This window comes from Oculina patagonica, chromosome 9, assembly GCF_052425735.1.
Source record: "Oculina patagonica isolate OP01 chromosome 9, crgOcupat, whole genome shotgun sequence".
Taxonomy (NCBI): domain Eukaryota; kingdom Metazoa; phylum Cnidaria; class Anthozoa; order Scleractinia; family Oculinidae; genus Oculina; species Oculina patagonica.
In genome coordinates, this window is record NC_135766.1 from 21,308,278 (window position 1) to 21,328,119 (window position 19,842).

At 38.4% G+C, this 19,842-nt stretch overlaps 1 protein-coding gene across 11 annotated transcripts in view; it reads right to left on the minus strand.

Annotated features, from left to right (window-relative positions):
• The window catches only part of LOC144666015 (calcium-activated potassium channel subunit alpha-1-like), a 47,810-nt gene that overhangs the window by 7,912 nt on the left and 20,056 nt on the right, over positions 1-19,842 (minus strand). For 2 of the 11 annotated variants that reach the window (XM_078527353.1, XM_078527365.1), the window contains exons 15-25: positions 18,733-18,822; positions 17,816-17,934; positions 17,451-17,519; positions 15,470-15,553; positions 14,811-14,887; positions 13,118-13,177; positions 9,493-9,607; positions 6,308-6,400; positions 6,051-6,153; positions 5,818-5,913; positions 1,215-1,301 (exon numbers count right to left, since the gene is read on the minus strand). In XM_078527353.1, coding sequence (XP_078383479.1) covers positions 1,215-1,301; positions 5,818-5,913; positions 6,051-6,153; positions 6,308-6,400; positions 9,493-9,607; positions 13,118-13,177; positions 14,811-14,887; positions 15,470-15,553; positions 17,451-17,519; positions 17,816-17,934; positions 18,733-18,822 — 993 coding nt within the window. Of the gene's footprint in view, positions 1-1,214; positions 1,302-5,817; positions 5,914-6,050; positions 6,154-6,307; positions 6,405-7,448; positions 7,560-9,492; positions 9,608-13,117; positions 13,178-14,810; positions 14,888-15,469; positions 15,554-17,450; positions 17,520-17,815; positions 17,935-18,732; positions 18,823-19,842 lie in introns of all 11 variants that reach the window. The other 9 variants (XM_078527356.1, XM_078527357.1, XM_078527354.1 and 6 more) reach the window with 9 other exon arrangements.

Below are 19,842 nucleotides of genomic sequence, written 5' to 3' on the forward strand. Positions count from 1 at the left end.
TTCGGTTTTGCGGTAGGTTACTTGAATTTCGACCTAAACGCCGTAAATTTCTTACAGAAACTAGTGTATTTGAGTGTATTTGTAGGAGAATTTGACCAAATTTAACTTTATTCAACCAAGCTTCTGAAGCTTGTGTAAAAACAAGATTACGCCATCGAGCGCGAGCTAGCGCGCGCTGTAAATTTAATCCAAATATAGTATAATCCAAATATAAGTTGTGGTTACACATGGCCCTTTTACCGTGGTAAAAGGCTTATTTACCTTGGTAAAGAGATAAATCGTGTGTGACCGCCATTTCCCAAGGTAAATTTACCACGGTTAATCTCCATGGATACATCAAAAAGAACAAAAGAATCCCCCAAGACATTTACCAAGGTAAATAGCAAGGTTTTTCAAGTACCCCAAGATGAAATGACCAATCGTGAGACAAACTTTAAGATAAGCAGATAAAAACAACGAAAGAATTTTAATTGAAATGGCGTGAAGTTTACATTTTAAATACCTCTGGAGATAACGCGGCAAAAACATGCTCCTTTTAGACCTTTTAGAATCATGGCAAATGTACTCGAAGGTTGCTCTGAAAACTCTAAAGTTTTCTTTCCACCAATGACTCAGTGCTCGGTTGTTCAGTAGCTGCTGAAACCACATCTGTGGACGTTGAAGAACCCAAACGCTTCTGGGAGCGCGTGCGTGCACATGTATAATTATTTCGCCGCGTAATCAAGTAGTAGGCATTTATGCCAACGGAGTACAAATCAGCGCCAATGAAGCCTCCGCCTTCTTATTCTTCGCTGTATAAAATGCTTACATAACAAAGCAGTGGAAGACTGTCGGAACAGGATAAGTAGCAACAGCGATACGATGCTAGCAAGCTCTCTCGAATACTCCATTTTCGCATTTCGCGCTTAAACTAGCCAAGTAAAAGACGGACCTCGGAAAATGCATTTGCATTTATTGGTGTGTGACCGCAAACAGCTCGGTAACGTAATTCCCGAGGCGATTTTAGCGTGGTGTTATTTACCTTGGGAATGCTATTTACCTCGGTATGTGTAACCACAACTATAGTATAATCCAAATATAGTATATAATTTTCCAAATATGGTACTTAGTGTTAAGCGAATGTGCAGAAGCTTTGTACAATGCGAATCACAGGAAGTTACACGTTTCAACCCTTATGGGTTTTTGTTATAGCATAAAAATAAAGTACACCATACCTCTCTCTCCATGTATTCTTTATTTCCAAGGAAAACGATTTTCTTCAGTTCAGTTTGCAGCAGGTTGCTGGCTCTTAATGGAATCGCCTGTGGAAAAGGAACTCGAATGAAGAGCGCTAAAAAAACAGGCTTATCATGATCCACCTCTTACTTCTACTTAGGGCCTGTTTACATGATTCCGGAATGACTTTCATTCCGGAACGAGTTCATTCCATCCCCATACATTTCTCTGTATCTGTTTACATGATACCGAGACGAAAGTCAAGTCATTCCGGAATGAGTTCATTCCGGTTTTCATTCCGGAATGAAAGTTTCGTTCTTGAATGACATTTCATTCTGGTATCATGTAAACACAGAACGAATTTCGTTCCGAGATGAAGCCGCAACTCGCGAAACCGCATACGGACTCCACAGTTTGAATTCAGAGCGAAAAACGTAATAGCATTTACTGTTTAGCCCAAAGAAGCAGCTCTATGGTCAAATTACTCGTTAAAATTGCAGATACGGCCATTAATGGGCACAAAAACATGTTTGCGCGAAACATGCACCATCTTGTTTTGACCTCGCGCGAAAACCACGCACGTGAAAATGCCTTTGGCTGAACCGATCGACTCTGTCATGTAAATGCAGAACGAACTTCATTCCGGAACGAGTTTCGTTCCGGAATGAAAGTCATTCCGGAATCATGTAAACAGGCCCTTAGTAGAGCCCAGCTACAAATAACGCCTAAAACGAATGCAATTGCAATTTCACGATACCGTCGCTTGCATCTAAGCGTGAACACGAGCCTCCGAAACATGATCTAATTGGGTATCAAATATGGCATGTTTCGTCATGAAACATTAAAGTTTAGCAGAACGTAACGGCAACTTTCACGCTTAAAATGCTCACCATAAACACTGAGAACAGGCGAAACTTTGCACCAGAAGTGATTCAAGTGAACCTGCAAATGCATATCGACACAGATCAGGATTAACTTGTCGAAGGAAGTCTTGATATCCAATCTTTCCGCCATTTCGACTGTTTCGAAACCGGAATGTGTTGAAGTTTCGGCGCGAAAGTTGCCGTTACGGTCTGCTAAACTTCAAACGTTTGATGACCAATCATGCCACGTTTGATACCCAATTAGATCATGTTTCGGCGGCACGTGTTCACGCTTAGATGCAAGCGACGGTATTTGCACTGCTGGAACCCATTTTTTGTAGTCCTTTTAGCGGTGGGACTCTGTAAAGTGCGGATACGGACGGCGGATGCGGACGGCGGATGGCGGATGGCGGACGGCGGACGACGGACGGCGGACGGCGGATGGCAAAAAAAAATTCAAAAAATAAAATAAAAAAATAAAAAATAATTAAAATTATTTTTTCTCAAAGGGTTCTTCTGATTGGTTCACAGCGCGGGCAAGGTTCTCCTATCTCTTCCCACAGGCCACGGTAACGCTTTCGTGAGTTTCATTTCGCGGCGAGACGAACGAACCCATGACAGTTTTGCTCTCCAAAATCGATGTAGTTGCTCACAAACCGATTTTTGAAAGGGAAAATAAGCAGTGGAATTGAAGGCCTTGAAGTTCTCCAAAAGGCGAGTATTCATTCTCCATATTGACAAAGTGAAGTTATAGTTTTATGACCGTGGTTTGTCAATCGTTGTTTGTGTATTCGCACTGATTTCACGCCATTGCGGTTAACTGCAAGTCGGCGCTTTACAGACTCGATTTATCCTTTCAAACGCCTTGCTTCTCTGCTACTTTTCTCCAAACTCGAATACTACTTATCGCCATTCAAGAAAATGAGATGCTTTATTTAAAAACAGTCAAATTAATTCTCGGAATATTGTGCCTTGTGCAGGCGACCGAAGTACATATAAACTTAAGCTTATTTCAGCTTCATTCAAGTTTCCCTTTGCAAACTATTTATCAAAACAAAATACTGTGGAAATCAACATTGACGTTTTTGACTCGTTAAATACAAATCCCAGCCTGCAAATAAATATATATACTACCATTTTCATTTTTGGAGCGACCGTGAAAGGCAAACTTTTTTTACGTTTTCTCACGTGTAAAACATTCAAGTTTGTCTAGACAAACTGTCGCGTTTTACAAGTAAACCATTCAACGTGGGTGTCGGTAAAACGCCGACTCGGGTCGGGGCCGGGGCCGAGGTTGGGGTCAATTTTTTAATTTTTTTTTTTTAAATTGACTGATTCACTGAAAAATTCACAGAAAAAAAATATAAAGTTTATATTAGCGTGTGGGTCATTTCGAGTCGAAAAAAAGAGCATTTTCTTCACAAATTCGGCACAAATCTTGATCCTTATAAGATCAAGAGTAGGAGTCAAGAATGGTCCCTCAAAATGTCGCAGTGCTCGCAATGCTCGCAAAATTTTTAGCGGGTGCTCGTTTGCTCGTGCTCGCACAATTTTACAAGTGCTCGCATGCTCGGTTTTTAGTGGAGGTAGGTTTTTGTGGAGGTAGGCTCGTTGCTCGCAAGGCTAATTTTTGTCAATGCTCGTGCTCGCAAAGAAAAACGCTGTGCTCGCAAAGACCATTTGATACCCCTAAGAGTAAGAGAAGCATTTTAGTTGAGGTCTAACAGGCGAGAGGTGAAATTTAACTTTTACAGTTTAGCGATAAGATGTTGTTTACTTCTCTGTAATCGAATATTTTACACCCGCTTATGTTACGTGCATAGCTATCTTTTTACGTCCGTCTTTCGACATCATCTTTCGACAGCATCTTTCGACGTGCTGTTTGAAATGAGCCAATTAACACCGATGGATACCCTTGTTGGTTTCACCCACAAGGTCAAAAGGTCATTCTGGCTGTAATTGGCGGACTTCGATCCGTGTTGTTTGTTTTAACTAACCGCTATGCACTAACACTGAAAGCGGGTGTGATACTTTCTCGTCAGCATAACCTCAATTAAAATGTCTTTCCGCATTTCGGTCACGCAAATTGGAGAAATGGCTAGATACCTCTACTTATATTTAAAACAATAACAGAATTTAGAAACTTAAAGATTGCGAGACATGTTAATGCGAGCTTCGCTGTCTAAACAAAACAATTCTGCTTCCTTATAAATATTTTTTTGGATACGAAAGGCGGCTTTATTTTAACGGTATAAACCTGAATTAATTTTCTCTTGCTACACAAACGCATGGGCAATAAGATTTTAACCTAAGAAAAGTTTATGCTGTGTTGGCGAGGAGATAGCGCTCAAAAAGAAGTCGGCAGAGAATTCTATCCGCCAAGCTGTCGCCTGTTAGACCACAAATTTCTTCTTTTATACTCTTGATCTTATAAGGATCAAGATTTGTGCCGAATTTGTAAAGAAAATGCTCTTTTTTTCGACTCGAAATGACCCACACGCTAATATAAACTTTATATTTTTTTTCTGTGAATTTTTCAGTGAATCAGTCAATTTAAAAAAAAAAAAATTAAAAAATTGACCCCAACCTCGGCCCCGGCCCCGACCCGAGTCGGCGTTTTACCGACACCCACGTTGAATGGTTTACTTGTAAAACGCGACAGTTTGTCTAGACAAACTTGAATGTTTTACACGTGAGAAAACGTAAAAAAAGTTTGCCTTTCACGGTCGCTCCAAAAATGAAAATGGTAGTATATATATTTATTTGCAGGCTGGGATTTGTATTTAACGAGTCAAAAACGTCAATGTTGATTTCCACAGTATTTTGTTTTGATAAATAGTTTGCAAAGGGAAACTTGAATGAAGCTGAAATAAGCTTAAGTTTATATGTACTTCGGTCGCCTGCACAAGGCACAATATTCCGAGAATTAATTTGACTGTTTTTAAATAAAGCATCTCATTTTCTTGAATGGCGATAAGTAGTATTCGAGTTTGGAGAAAAGTAGCAGAGAAGCAAGGCGTTTGAAAGGATAAATCGAGTCTGTAAAGCGCCGACTTGCAGTTAACCGCAATGGCGTGAAATCAGTGCGAATACACAAACAACGATTGACAAACCACGGTCATAAAACTATAACTTCACTTCACAATATGGAGAATGAATACTCGCCTTTTGGAGAACTTCAAGGCCTTCAATTCCACTGCTTATTTTCCCTTTCAAAAATCGGTTTGTGAGCAACTACATCGATTTTGGAGAGCAAAACTGTCATGGGTTCGTTCGTCTCGCCGCGAAATGAAACTCACGAAAGCGTTACCGTGGCCTGTGGGAAGAGATAGGAGAACCTTGCCCGCGCTGTGAACCAATCAGAAGAACCCTTTGAGAAAAAATAATTTTAATTATTTTTTATTTTTTTATTTCATTTTTTGAATTTTTTTTTTGCCATCCGCCGTCCGTCGTCCGTCGTCCGTCGTCCGCCGTCTGCCGTCCGCCATCCGCCGTCCGCATCCGCCGTCCGTATCCGCACTTTACAGAGTCCCTTTAGCGGTTCCCCTGATTATGCACAATACAAAATACAGGGTCAAAGTACAGATTGTTTAAACGAAAAACGTTATATAATAAATCTCTTATTAAACAATTTTCCTGTATTATGATCATTTTACCAGTGAAAAAAAAAACCCTTAATGCACTGGCACTCGTTGATTTCCAACAGGCTAATTATAACCGCTCAAATTGTTGAACTTACCAAAGGTCTCAATCCCAAAAGCGGAGCGTCTTTTTCGTTGAACACACAAATAAGGATGTGGTGTGAGAATACAATCTTCATGGCATCTTCTCGTGTCTGCAAAAAAATAAAAACAGAAAATATAAAAATATGCTGGGCTTATACAACAAAGTTGCATAAGCCCAGGGTATAACCGGAATTTTACGGTACTTGCACGAAACTGATAAAGGGAGATCATGGTTGTATAAACATACCAATAATACGTCTTCAAAGCGTGTTGGCTCACACCAATAGAACGTTCCAGAGATATCGAAGCAGGGCTTCTTTTCACCGTCGTTTGTTTGTTGCTCTTTTAAGCTAAAAAGTGAATACAAGAAATAAGAATAATTTTTAGCAACTCTTGCATCTTGCTCCATTAGGCGCGGTCGCCTAATGGTGAGTGTCCTGGACTCCGGATCAAGGGAAGGGAATACTTAGTGACTTGGTTTCAAACACGCCACAGGGTACTTACGCTTTTAACTTGTGCAAAACTTTGTAGGTTCCCTGTTTAGCTTCTCCTCCTTGTTTGCTTGGTAAACCAAATGACAGTCTGGGATCCCCTGCTCTGACTACATACCAAAGCAAACATGTACGGTTAACGATTTGTAATTTGGTTTAAAAAAAGAAGAAGTTGTTTCAGACCAGGATTGTGTATCCTATCAGTTACTTCTGGAAACAATTCTGACATAAAACTGAAGCAAAACTAGATTAGTCTGCTACACTGGGATTCGCAAGGAAAAGGAAAATGAAAGGAAATGTTTGTATTAATTTTTGTATGTAACTGTTTTCACCAACTTGTGTGTTTGAGATGAAGAAAGACAGTGCGTGAGCTTTTGACGATTGCTTCTAGTTTCTGACCAAGTAGGTAAACATTGAACAACAAGGATTTTTAATCAAGTATCTCAATGCTGTTAGCAAAATCCGTCTATTTTTTTTTTCAATTAAATCTTAAGACCTTGCAACACTTCACCAGATTTGTGCTTCATTTCCAAGCACTGTCACAGATCGCCAGACCAAGAGATGCAAGAGATGAACTTGTGCTGTGCCAAATCCCCTGTGAGACACGCATGCTGGGGATCGTGGTAGTTGTATTCAGCGTTGCCGAGTCAAGGACATGCTTTGCTGAATATAACTACAACGATTCCCTTCAGACGCGTCTCAAAGTGGGAAAAGACCGTTTCACGGATTTTTCTCAACTTTTGGCACGGACCAGTTAACGCAAATCCATTGACACTGTCGAAAAGGGCGCCTTACAACAAGCAAATTCGCCACGAGAGTGATACGTCAGAAACGAGTGAAGGGCTCTGCAAAGTCACGAAATTTTACAAACGTTTAGTTGCATGGTGGGGGCACAAACTTGCCCCCACCACACAAACATCTGTAAAATTTCACGACTTTGCAGACTCGCATATCTTCTAAGTTTTCAGCATATCACTCTAAAACTTGGCAAGTTTACTGAATCCAACATGCTCTTTCCAGCGGGGTCGATGAATTTTTACCAACTAGTCCATGCCAAAAGTTAAAAAAACGTGAAAGGGACTATTGGGCATCATTATTGTGCGTGATGATAAGAATGGCCTTGTGGGTCTCCCTGTGGCTAAGGTCTTGCTTACACTGTTCCACTTCTATGTGCGTTTCACTAACAGATGCATTTTCTGACTTCCAAATTGCTTCCACGAGCAGCACATTCCTTTTACTGCTATGAGCTTTTCTGCTTTGTCGATCTAGAAATCAAAGTTATTAAAAGAGAGCTCGAGACGTTCTCGACTTTTTAGAAATGATCTGCCAAAGTGAATCTGTGATGATGTATGGTGTGAGTGGTATTCTTGAATGGAGCGGCAACTCTTCCATCGTGGATGAAAATGCAACTGTCAGTGATAACAATGACCTTGATTGTTGGCTGCTGGAGTGAAAATGCACTGTGTGATGCACTCTACAGAAACGTCCCCTGATTTTTAGAATAAAAAATACACTAGACACAACTTTATGATGCATTTTCTACGAACAATTTCGTTCTAATCAACAGGCTTTACACAGAAGCTTGGAAATGACCTACTTTCTGTTGGGGAAATGGTCAAAACTATTGTACTCAGACAGGACCCACCACTCTGCAAAAAACAGGTGGTCTCTTTATGTACCCCCCCCCCCCCCACACGCCCTTCCCCACCTTAAACGATGGTGTCTTGTTTGTATAGCCCCCACTCCATCAGGAGTAAAAAATAAGAAAAATATTCAAACATCTTTGTGCCATTTCTCCAGCAATGCAAGCTTTATGCACACCTAATATGAAAGTCTTAACTCAAATTTAAAACTTTTATTCATTTGGCTAATCCCCCACCCCTACACAAGGTGGATCCTCGTCTAGTACACCTGTTATGATCACTTCTTTTATAAGAAGGTAGACCATAGAAAAATGTTTACAATGCATTGCTTCCACAGCTAACTATTAGAATGTGACTGAAAATCATCTTACGCTGAGCATCACCACCTCAATTCAACACGTCTGTTTGTCAATGTGTTGGAATTGTAAGGAGAAAATAATGTTGATCATCCTTGGGAGTAAGTTGCTTAACAGGTGCAGGTGAAAGGGATTTGTTATTTCAGCACAAAGCAAGGTGCAAATGCATAAATAATTGCAAGAGGTTCAAATAGAGGGGTTTTATTTAGTGTGAAAGTAAATTGGTTTTTTTGTTTTTGTTTTTCGTTGTGTTGGCTAAAAATTTCCTTTTTTCCATAAAAACAAAACATCCCCCGCCGTTTCCGGTCGCTTTTTTTTTTTTTTTTTTGATATTTTTTTGTTTTCAGCATGTTAAACTCATAAGTTAATCGATTTTACTGGTTGGTGCATCAGGAGAGTCTGGAAACCACATTCCACATTCTCCATGTGTCAAAAGATACATCAGTTATGGCAATTTGGACTTTAGGGATGCCACTTAAAATAACCCTGTTGTTACTTTTGTACACTAAGAACTAGATTCAAAAACTACTGAAAATAACATGATAAATGTGATGCAAATCATCACATATACATCAGTCATGGCATTTTGGACTTTAGGGATGCCACTTAAAATAACCCTGACGTTACTTTTGTACATCAAGAACTACCGGTACATTAAAAAATTACTGAAAAATAACATAATAAATGTGTAGCAAACCAGAACAAACAAAATGATTTAAACGAAAAATGAAATTACCTTTAAGCTTCGTGAAAAAAATTATTAAGTATTCTCCTTGCCTGCCAACACAGCACAACACCTTCTATTAAATCACTAATCTGCTCACTAGTCCTCCGTTGACCAGTCCTTTCTTGAAACAGAAAACGCACTCCTTTAAAATATGATCATCCTTTTAAGTGCCATTTTTTGTAAACCGCACGGTCAACCGCACGTCCATTCTGAGTTTTATCCATTCTAGCCTTTATTGGTACAGACACCCCGCTTTTGCGGACACTCGCTATTACGGACAAAATCCTGATCCCCGGCGAATAAGGTTTGACTGGAAATGACTCCCGCTATTACGGACTCTCACTATAACGGACACTAAACGACGCCCCGAGCGTGTCCGCTATAACGAGAGTTGACTGTATATGATAATCAAATGGCAGGAAATCTCTTTGTGAAACAGCATCATGAGAATGATCACATTCACAACTCAAACTTGCCTGGTTTCTTTCCATTTCGCAGTTTGCCTTCTGGTGCGAAAGACAAATACGCTGAATCATGATCAACAGCATGGTTGACCAAGCCCGTTAACTGAACCTCTGACTCGTCTTCTTAAATAAACAAATTAAATGATTCATAATGAAAACAAAATAAAACAAAACATGTGTGTCACTCTGCCAGTATGTCACTTGAAGGCTGTTGACTTAAGTTCGATGTTTGTACTTTAAGAGACGCACCAAGATTTCTTCCCGTTGATTTGTGCACAGGCAGAAAATTGACAGGAAGAAGAAAGATTGGTTTCTTACAGTACAGACATCTCTCACACTCCGGAGAAAGGAAAACATTTCAAGACAAGATGGTAGAATCTGGCGTAAAACGTGTGTACTGCTAACTGAGAAATATAACGTTTTAAGGTAAACCGGTAGAAAACACGCAGAAAGAAGCTTACAAGAAAAACTGAAAAAGCCAAACTGTTTTTTAGTTCTGTTTAATTTATCACTCTCCGCCATCTTCTGCTATGACAAAAGAATCACGTTTATGACTTCAACCTTGCAAATTAGTCTGTCTGTCTGTCTGTATGTCTGTGTCTGTCTGTCTGTCTGTCTGTCTGTCTGTCTGTCTGTCTGTCTGTCTGTCTGTCAGATTCTTATTACCAAAAGTCGATTTGCTCGTTAATAAAGCAATTTACAGTTGGTTGAAGATATATACTAGACTAAAATATAATCTGCAAGATTAGCACCCTTTTACTAATTGGTTAATGTTTACAAGTAGCAAATAAAAAGCAAAGGTGCGAGTGCACATGGTGAAATTAACAGTGCTATAAACCAAAAAGTGCAAAGCTAGGCACCTAGTGTCGCAAAGCTTACAGCAATATTAGGGGCTGGGGCTCTCAAAAGCCAAAATTTTTAAAGGAAAGTACAATGTACCTTATTACATGAAATTTTCGCGACACGTTAATTTCGCGATTTTGAGGTGCACATATTTCGCGACACTTAAATTTTGCGATTTTGCGAAAACTTTGTTTTTAATCACTTTAATTTCGCGTTTTTGAGTGAGACGCAATTTACATTTTCTTGGCAATATATTTTGATATGCCTTTGAATTATATAAAACGACTTCATCGAAGGAACAATAAAGTCAAAATTAACAAAAACGCAGGGGGGACTTAATCTCGGCAATAGCAACAACAGAGCAGTTCTCAAAATGTCTACAAGTGAGTCAATTGACGACATCCATTTACATTGATTACTGATATATGCGAGTCACTTAAACTTCGCGTCGTGTTATGTTCGCGACACTTATTGTTCGCGTCACTTTATTTTCGCGATTTTTTTAGAATCGCGAAATTCGCGAAATTTAAGTGTCGCGAAAATTTCATGTAATAAGGTACTTATAGTTTGACAGTTGAAGATCATGGCAAAAACATCTAAAATTACATTTCTACAGAAATAAGTAAACGATGTTTAGCAACTACCCAGTCATGCGTTTTTAACCAATCACAAGGGCTATTCTGGGTGATATTGACCCCTGGGTCATTATGGTGCGGATTAGGCACATTGAGGTTCATAGAGGAATGACTGATGGCCGATATTCTCGCAGTCCCAAGCAAGATTCGGTAGAAAAAATATAATCTCTATAAACTTTACTTGGTCCAATACTTAGAAGTAATGCACTGGCAACAAAGCCTTCTCAATTTTGCCTGATTTTATGATTGGCCATATCAGCTTTCTTAGTCATGTTAATAAATTTATTGTACATACCGTATTTATTCGTTTAAGCGCCCTGGGCGCTTATTAAATTTTTGGACCTTGAGAGTGGGCACTTATTTGAGGTGGGCGCTTATTTGAGGTGGGCGCTTATTCGAGGCTGGGCGCTTATTAAATTTCCACCATTTTCAACAAGCAGTAAGCTTATTTTGCAACAAAATATTAAATAATAACAACACGAGAAGATACATCAAAGGAGAACTTTAGCTTTTCGTTGAAAGTTTCCAGTCTTTAGGGAAGTCTCTTAGTAGCACTTAGTCAATCAATACCCCTCTTGCACACTTCAGTTTTTTCTTAGAGGAGGGGTGGGCGCTTATTCGAGGTTGGGCGCTTAATCGAATAAATACGGTATTTTCCAAAGTCATGACCAACAAAATGTATTTCTCCTTACTACTTTTATTCGTTTTTAGTTTTTTCTCGTTCTCTTTGTTCACCCATAGCACTTTCCTGGGCTATTTTTGTATGTCCTTAATGACGCGTGGAAGTCTAGAGAAAAGTGTTCTCAAATGGTTTAAATGGCCATGAAACTTGAAGTGAATGTTACTAAGAATTTCAGCAAACCAACAGTTTGAGCTGAAAAGGTGTGGCTTATTTAAATATTTTGCTTCTTTAGAGTAAAAAGCCTGGGAACTCAAAAGAGAAAAAAATAACCGACCAAGTCAGGAGATACTTTCGTAGCAATCATGTGGCAAGTTTTCAAATACCAAAAAGAATTAATAATTATTGAACAGTTTAATTTTGATATCTAAATTAAGGTGGAATGGACAGAGAGGATCACAACCAACCTTTATTATCCATAATAAAAAAAAAACTTTTCACCTAAAACACATGTTCTTTAAGTGTCAAATCTGGTACACCTCTCAATGAGATACAACAACAACTGAACAGGTGGTGATATGGAGAGGTGAAAACAGCCAGGTCCAAGGAACTGAATGTGAACTGAGGTGATAGTGGTAGTGCAAAATGCTGCTGCAAGCTTTGTCGTAATTTCAGCGCTGATAGCAATGCCACCATTCTTTGACTTTCATAGATCTACAGCATGCAGCATACACATAAACAATGTAGGTGGTTCCCAAACAAAACCAACAACAACAATAACAAGCTTAAGTTTTCCATTTAACTCATGTAGATCCATGGCAGGTTAGGAATAAGACTAGAAGAAGTTCCAGAAGAGCTGAAAATGATACTAGTGTTGCAGACAATAGGCCTTATCACGGTTTTCAACGCCATCTTGACGAGTAGGCAAAGTGGGTGGAAATCCGACGGCAAAATATCTTCTACAAAAATAAAATTCTGGACAACTTATGAATTGTAAAGTTTAGATGCTTGGCAAACGTTTTTATTCGCTAAGTTTGAAGGTTGTCGCTGGGCTAGAAAGCGTTCAGTTACGTTTTCAATTTTTCCACACATTTGTCTATAATTTTTTTTGCGAATCGCGTCAATCATGCGGGAAAAATATAGACAAATGTATGGGAAATTAAAAACGTCATTGAACGCTTTCTACCCCAGATACATCCTTCAAAGTCAGCGAATAAAAACTTTTGCCTAGTATCTTAACTTTACAATTCATAAGTTCCAGGATTCAATTTTTGTAGAAGATATTAGCCGTCGGATTCCCATACAAACACTGTAATTTCTACCCACTTTGCCTACTCATCAAAATGGAATCGGAAACCGTGATAAGGCCTATTGCCCAGTGAATGAATTATAAAGCCTGTCATAGAAAGAAGTCATCATTTTTCTAATCTGTATAAAACCAGATCCACTTGGATGGTTTGTTGGATGAATACTATATCAAGAAAGTTGTTAGTCTGTCATGGCATTAAGGTTAGAGGTTAGTGTTAAGATACTAACGATTTGCCGCAGCAGCAGAAATGAGTACAGCTTTTCCTAATCCACGGAAAGTGAGGGTCCCTTTGATTAAATAAATAATGCATGGTTAGTATACGATTATAAAGCATTACAGCATTAGCAGTAGGTAGTCTGCAGCTTAAGTGTTACCATAAGCATTACTTTGGGCACGGTTTCTTTAAGTTACCAGCAGAAGGGTGGATTTAAGACATAAAACTCTATTCTCTGTTAGGTAACACCTGTGTTATCTGATTGATTAAAACGCAGTGTATCACATTGTCAGTAGACTGCTGACTACAATTTGTTTGTCATTAGTTTTAGCAAATTTAGTTCTAGGGTAAGTGTTTTAGACTGTGTTAGTTTTAGGGTAAATGTTACTTGTAGGATTAAAGTCAATTTGCAGGGTCAAAGTAAGGTTTGGGTGTTAGGGTTAAGGATAATCTGCAGTCTGTAAATGTCACGCACTGATTATAGAAAAGAGCAACAACCAGAAACAGTGGCAAGTTATGATTCAAAGTAACACGTACAACCCACATGTCTTTCAGAATTACAAAAAAGCAGACTTTTACTGTTGCTAGTTTGTCCTTCCAAAAAAGGATTAAACTTGTTGAAAAGAACTTCCATCAGAAAAAGGTACAGTAGAGGAATAACATCAGAATATATATAGAATATACACAGTTTAGTACATTTGCTATTTTCATTGTTTTGTAATATAAAGACAAAGTACATTATTTTGAGTTTTCTTCCTTTGGAGGGTCAATACTTTTGTGGGATTACTACTGTACTTCTAGGATTTTCTAAAAACCGTGAAAGTTTATCGCCATAGAGTTGCCAGACTCTTTATTAATGATGATGCCAAATACATTCTGCCCAGCAATCTTTGTTTTTATAGGTGCCAGATTGAAAAACAACTTTGTTTTTTTTTTATGGGCATCCTTACTGTGCATGTAATTCATGTCGCAAAGTCATGCCACGCCATGCATCAAGCGGGCGCGCTGAGGAAACTTTCCAAGCACATAAAGGGAGGGTAGCCGTTGCGGTAATTAACTTTGCTTGCAGTTTGCTCTCATAATGATAAATGGTCAGTGATGCCTACATGTACCTTTTTACATTTCTGACACAAGTAACTCATTATCTGACTGCAGTAAAACTTTAAAAACAAAATCTAAATTGAAGGAATACGGTGAGCAGGCAAAGTGAAATCAACCTGCAAGTTTCACCACCTATGTTAGTTTCAATTTTGAATAGTATTATAAACTGGATTTATTAGCACTGTTAATTTCACCTGTGAAAATACAATTATTACAGCTTCAGTTCATAATGAAAAAGCCGTAAGTACAGTGTATTAGAGAGGTTTTCACTTGAGTGTCGAAAGTAAATTGCGTTTGCTTTGGTTTTGCATTACTACGCTTAGTGATTGGCTTAAAAATCTCACGCCACTTTCTCAGCCAATAAGAACGAAAAACCAAAACCAATCATGACTCGCTCACGCCAATTTTCCCATGCCTCGTGCGGGCTACATGTATTTGTTGGAGTTTTGATTGGTTCACTGGATTGTCCGTGTCCTTTGTGATTGGCCAGAGTAATTACTTTGGTTTTGGTTTTACGACACTCAATTGAAAACTGCTCTATGAGGCAAATTTATGCAGCACAATTAAATATTAATTAAAAATATATTTAATTAAATATTCAATACCTCTGGAGCATTCACATTCTTTGATGAGTTCAGGACTCTTCACGTCTGCATGACAAGTCACACAATAATTAAATGCCCTACAAAAAAAGCAGTAAAAAGAATGTTCTTTAACCTTAAATCAGCATTATGTATATATGCTTGTTAAATTCACAACGCAGGTAGTAGCTGTAGGTTAACTTAGACCAGGAGAAAGGAAGGGGGTTTTCAGCAGGAGAAACAGACAGGGAAGTGTATGAATATTAGATGAAATAATATATTATTTAATTTTTAAGTCTTTCGTACTTAATTATATGGGAGGCGGAGTGGCCTAATGGTAAGTGCGCTTGACTCCGGATCGAGCAGTCAAGGTTCGAGCACTGGCTGGGGCACTGCGTTGTGTTCTTAGGCAAAGACACTTTACTCTCACAGTGCCTCTCTCCACGCAGGTGTATAAATGGGTACCGGCGAATTGATTAACTGCTGGGGTGGGGAGTAGCAATTCTCCTAGCCGCTTAATGCTTCAGAAACCAGGATAAGCTCCAGCCTGATGAGCAACTAGGCTCAACAGCAGGCTTCACCTTTTACCTTACCATACATAGTTATACATTGTACCACTTTGTCAACTGTATACTATTAAAATTTTAAGCAAATAAAATCTTAAAATCACATATCTGTTTTACCTCTTTACTTCAGTGGAAGAGCCCGCTATAAAGTAACCACGTGTTCTTTGTTCTACAATCTTGTCCAGTGGATTGATGGCAAATCTTGAAAAATAAAATGATAATTATATTCATTAATATAACAATCTGACAGGGGTATTCTATGCATTAATTGGTCATCTCTAAAGGCTGGTCCAGCACAAATGACAGTCAACAAGATTTGACAAGAATTTTTTATTTATTTATTTATTATTATTTTTTTTACATTTTTTGCCCTTACTTGAATTTCAACTCTTAAGAGCTTTCATTGAAACTTGTGTGCTTTCATCATAATAATCGTAATAATTATTTGAACCTGTTCACATTTTCAAGATAAAATGAGAGTTTTCAAAAAGCTGACGAGCAGATGGCATCATATTTCATGTTCTCTCAACATGTTTGGCTGTGCTGAAAACAGTCTTAGTTGTTGAACTTTCTTTTTCTTCTTGTTTGACCAAAGCTTCACGTAACTTTAACAGAAGTCGGTAACTACCTGCAGTGCTGGAAATTACTGTCGGTCATCGGACATTCTCCGATCAAATATGCCAAAATGTCCGGCCAATTTTGCAATATGTTCGGACATGATGTCCGAGAACTTACGTGACTGTGTCTTGGAAAATTTAATGTGTTTGATTTAAAATACAAATTGATGTCCGACCAATTTTCTAATATGTCTGTTCAAAATAAAAGTTTGGAAGGACACATGTCCTTTTAAGTAAAAAAATTATTTCCAGCACTGACCTGGGTTATCCAAAACCAAAAAGAAACTGCTTGAGATGCTTATCATGTAGAGTGATAACACATTGTAAAATGTACTTCATCATGTGCTGGGAGGAATGGTTGCCTAATTGTTAGTATGCACGCACACTGCACAGTGATGACCAATGGTCTGGGTTGATTTTGTTGTGATTTTGGGCAAGACACTTACAGCTGTAACTCTCACAGTGCCTCTCTCTACCCAGGAGTTATAAATGAGTACCTTATTCTCACTTAATTTCGCGAGTACTAAATTTCGCGATTTTCGCGATTTTGAAAAAATCGCGAAATTTAATACCCGCGAAATAAAGGGCACACGAAGTTTAAAATCGCGAAATTTAATATCGTACTGATAATATAAAAAATAATGAAATTCGAACTGTTTTATCATAGTTATTCTAACATATCTGAGCTTCATGTTTAGGAGTTTCTTGTTTAATTTTGTCCATTAGTTATCTCCCACTCTATCAGTCTCACTGTTCGAACTGTTCTCTGCCGCCAAGTTCCTTAAAATCTCGCCCTTGCAGTCGTAGATGAACCTATTAGGGATTTAGACCGTTGAATACCTTATGTTTTGTTACGCGTATATTGTTGTTTGCTGTTTTTACGATGACTTTCATATTAATTATGTTGTTACAGTTTCGAGGTCAAAGCTTCATATTGAAGAATAGGTAAAAATCGCGAAATTTAATACACCTCAATTGCACCTTCCTCTCAAAATCGCGAAATTAAGTACTCGCGAAATATGGCCCTTGATTTTTCGCGAAATTAAATACTCGCGAAATTTAGTAAGAATAAGGTACATACAAATTCAATGCGGTGGGGGGGGGGGGGGGCACTTGAAGGGAACAGCATCCCATCAGTTGCTTCATGCTGTGGAAACCAGGAAAAAAATTCCCCACTGATGGGACACTGGGTTGAAATGAAGACTTAACATCATCTGTGCATCAGACATAACAGAATACAAGGATTTACTAGGAGGGGGACCCCCTCTCTATGGGGGGGGGGTGGGCAGGATAAGAGAGGGCTGGAGGTTGGATTCTCAAGGTGGTAAGAACCAGGAGAAATTGGAAACAATTGCAACAGTGTGTCATATTAGTTCAGATCCCCCTTCACTATACTGTGCCAACCTTGCAAGTTTGTAAATGTACCTGTATTATAATGCTCAAGTAATTAAGTATTTAAAGAGGCCTTCGTGAATACTCACATCTTTTCCCCATCAGGTTTAATGGTTTCTATTGCAATAAGTAGAAGACCAAGCTTTCCAAAACAAATCCTGTCAAGCAAATAACATCTACATTAATGGAACTGTGTCACAAATTGTAGTCAAATTTAGACATAAGAAAATGGCCAAGTATAAGAATAATTATTATAGTAGCCACTTAAAACAGTGAAGGAATATTTCAGTAACACAGGTCAACAAATAACAGGGAGCCCCTTTAAACAGTATGTAATTCTTGTAAACAGCATAATCATTAAAAATTAATGTGGGTTAAAAATGATCCAATTAGGTCCAAGTACTTTTTTGTACATAAACTTAAACTGCATTACATAATTACGGTGTAAACTTACTCAGAAACTTGTTGAAAACCCATTCCTTTAAATGCAACAGAGAGCGTTTCATTGTACAGTTCAAAACTTGCGCCCTCTATGTAGTGCGTCTTCCAGGTGTCTAAATCGGTGACATCCATCTAGAAAAAAAGGTCAGAAAAATTAATGTGTTTACCAACAGTAGTTAATTTACAAGTTGGAAAAATTGTATTGAATTGGACATATTCAACATCCCCACTTAATGTGGCTCAGTGGCTCTAACTTGGTAGTAAAATAGGAATTCAGGGCTGGCCTATGAAAATAATAATATTTACAGCATTATTTTACTAAAAATGGAGATTGCAATACAAAGTCATGTTTGTACTTTCACAAAGTGGCTAATTATTGAATTAGTATACAAGAGGTCTAGGCCTGTTTTGATCAGAGCATAAATTTATATCAGTATGCTAATAAAATCTGGGAATCCTATAAGATTTTCAAAGTAGCCAACTTGGTGACTATTGAATAATTGATTTGGGTTAAGAGATGTCTGTCTCTGTTTTGATCAGTATACATGTACCAGTGGATTCCACTACACTGTATGTTATTCCTAAGTACTCATGGACGGCGGAGAATTTTTCCAACTGGGGGGGGGGGGGGGGAAGGCTGACTAGTGACTTGAAGTGGAGGGGCTTAAGAGACTCGTCTCTTATTAATACTTTATTTTTTCTGTTAAAGTGGGGGAGCTAAAGCCCCCCAGCGCCCCCGGCTTCACCGTCCCTGGTACTGTATGATAAAAGTGGGACTCTTAGCAAGTTCACAGAATTCCCAGCCTTTGCTAAGTGATGACTGTTCTGATTAGACTATTGTTTGCTATTTACATGCATAATAAATTAATATTGCCTAGCTACCAGTTGTAACTGCAACTTGTGTGCAGAAGGAAACAACACAAAACTTACCGTGTCATTAGATCGCATAGAGAAAATATTGGCCAACAGTGTTGAAAATCCAGGTGACAGGCAACTTTGGGCAATAAATCCCAACTTGAGCTAGTAGAGGAAAAGCAATGATATTTAAAATCATTAACATGACATTTAATATAGAATATTTGCTGTAGTTATGCTGGATGTGTATTTAGCTGGATAACTAAATTAGTTCATAAGCTATAATAATAATAATTTATACATTTATATAGCGCTAAAACTATAAATATTCTAAAGCGCTGTTTACTACAGTGTATATGTAAAAATAATATAAAGCTAAATTTCTTCCAGGGGACTTTTAAAGCAGGTCAGGGCTTGAGACTAACTTTTTGGCTAACTAGCCAAGTGGCTAGTGACAGCTTTGATTTTACTAGTCAAAACGTATTTTCTACTACTAGCCACAATTTTAAGCATAGTTCTTTTTTTAGGGGGGGGGGGGAATAATGTCCGATAATGTTTAAACCTTTAGCTGTAAAATGTTCCTTAAATCTTCACATTTTTTTCCCATAAAAATTAGGCTTTGTTCTTCACTATAAAAATTGTACATGTACATGCGTTTTTGTCAACTAGAATTTTGATTAAAGCTTCACATTCTATAATGTCAACGGTTTCCTTGTTAGTTATAATTATTCTCTGAGAGACAATTTTAATAAATGCGGTTTCTTGCCTCTAATGCCTGTTTTTTTCACTAGCCATTTTGGCTAGTGAAAGGCCAAAAGCTACTAGCCAAAACTGCATTTTTACTAGCCTTTGGCTAGTTGGCTACCGTTAGTCTTGAGCCCTGCAGGTTCCACCCACTGTCCTCTCTCTTCCCATTCCCAAAGTATTTTTCAGGTACACACTGTCATGCAGCCCTGTCTCACCAGCTCGACAGAAGTCATGCAGGTAGACAGTACAGAAGCACTGCGAGAAGTGCGTCTTGTGGGAACTGCACAATATAATCAGATTTCACTTTTTAAAATTCCCTGACTTATCCCTGATACAAATTAAATTTCTCTGACCAAGTAAACACAAAAAGTCAGATATGGTAGTGACCTCCAGCCTCCACTTCAAAAAGAAAAGCACTGCAGAGATCACAGGACTTCG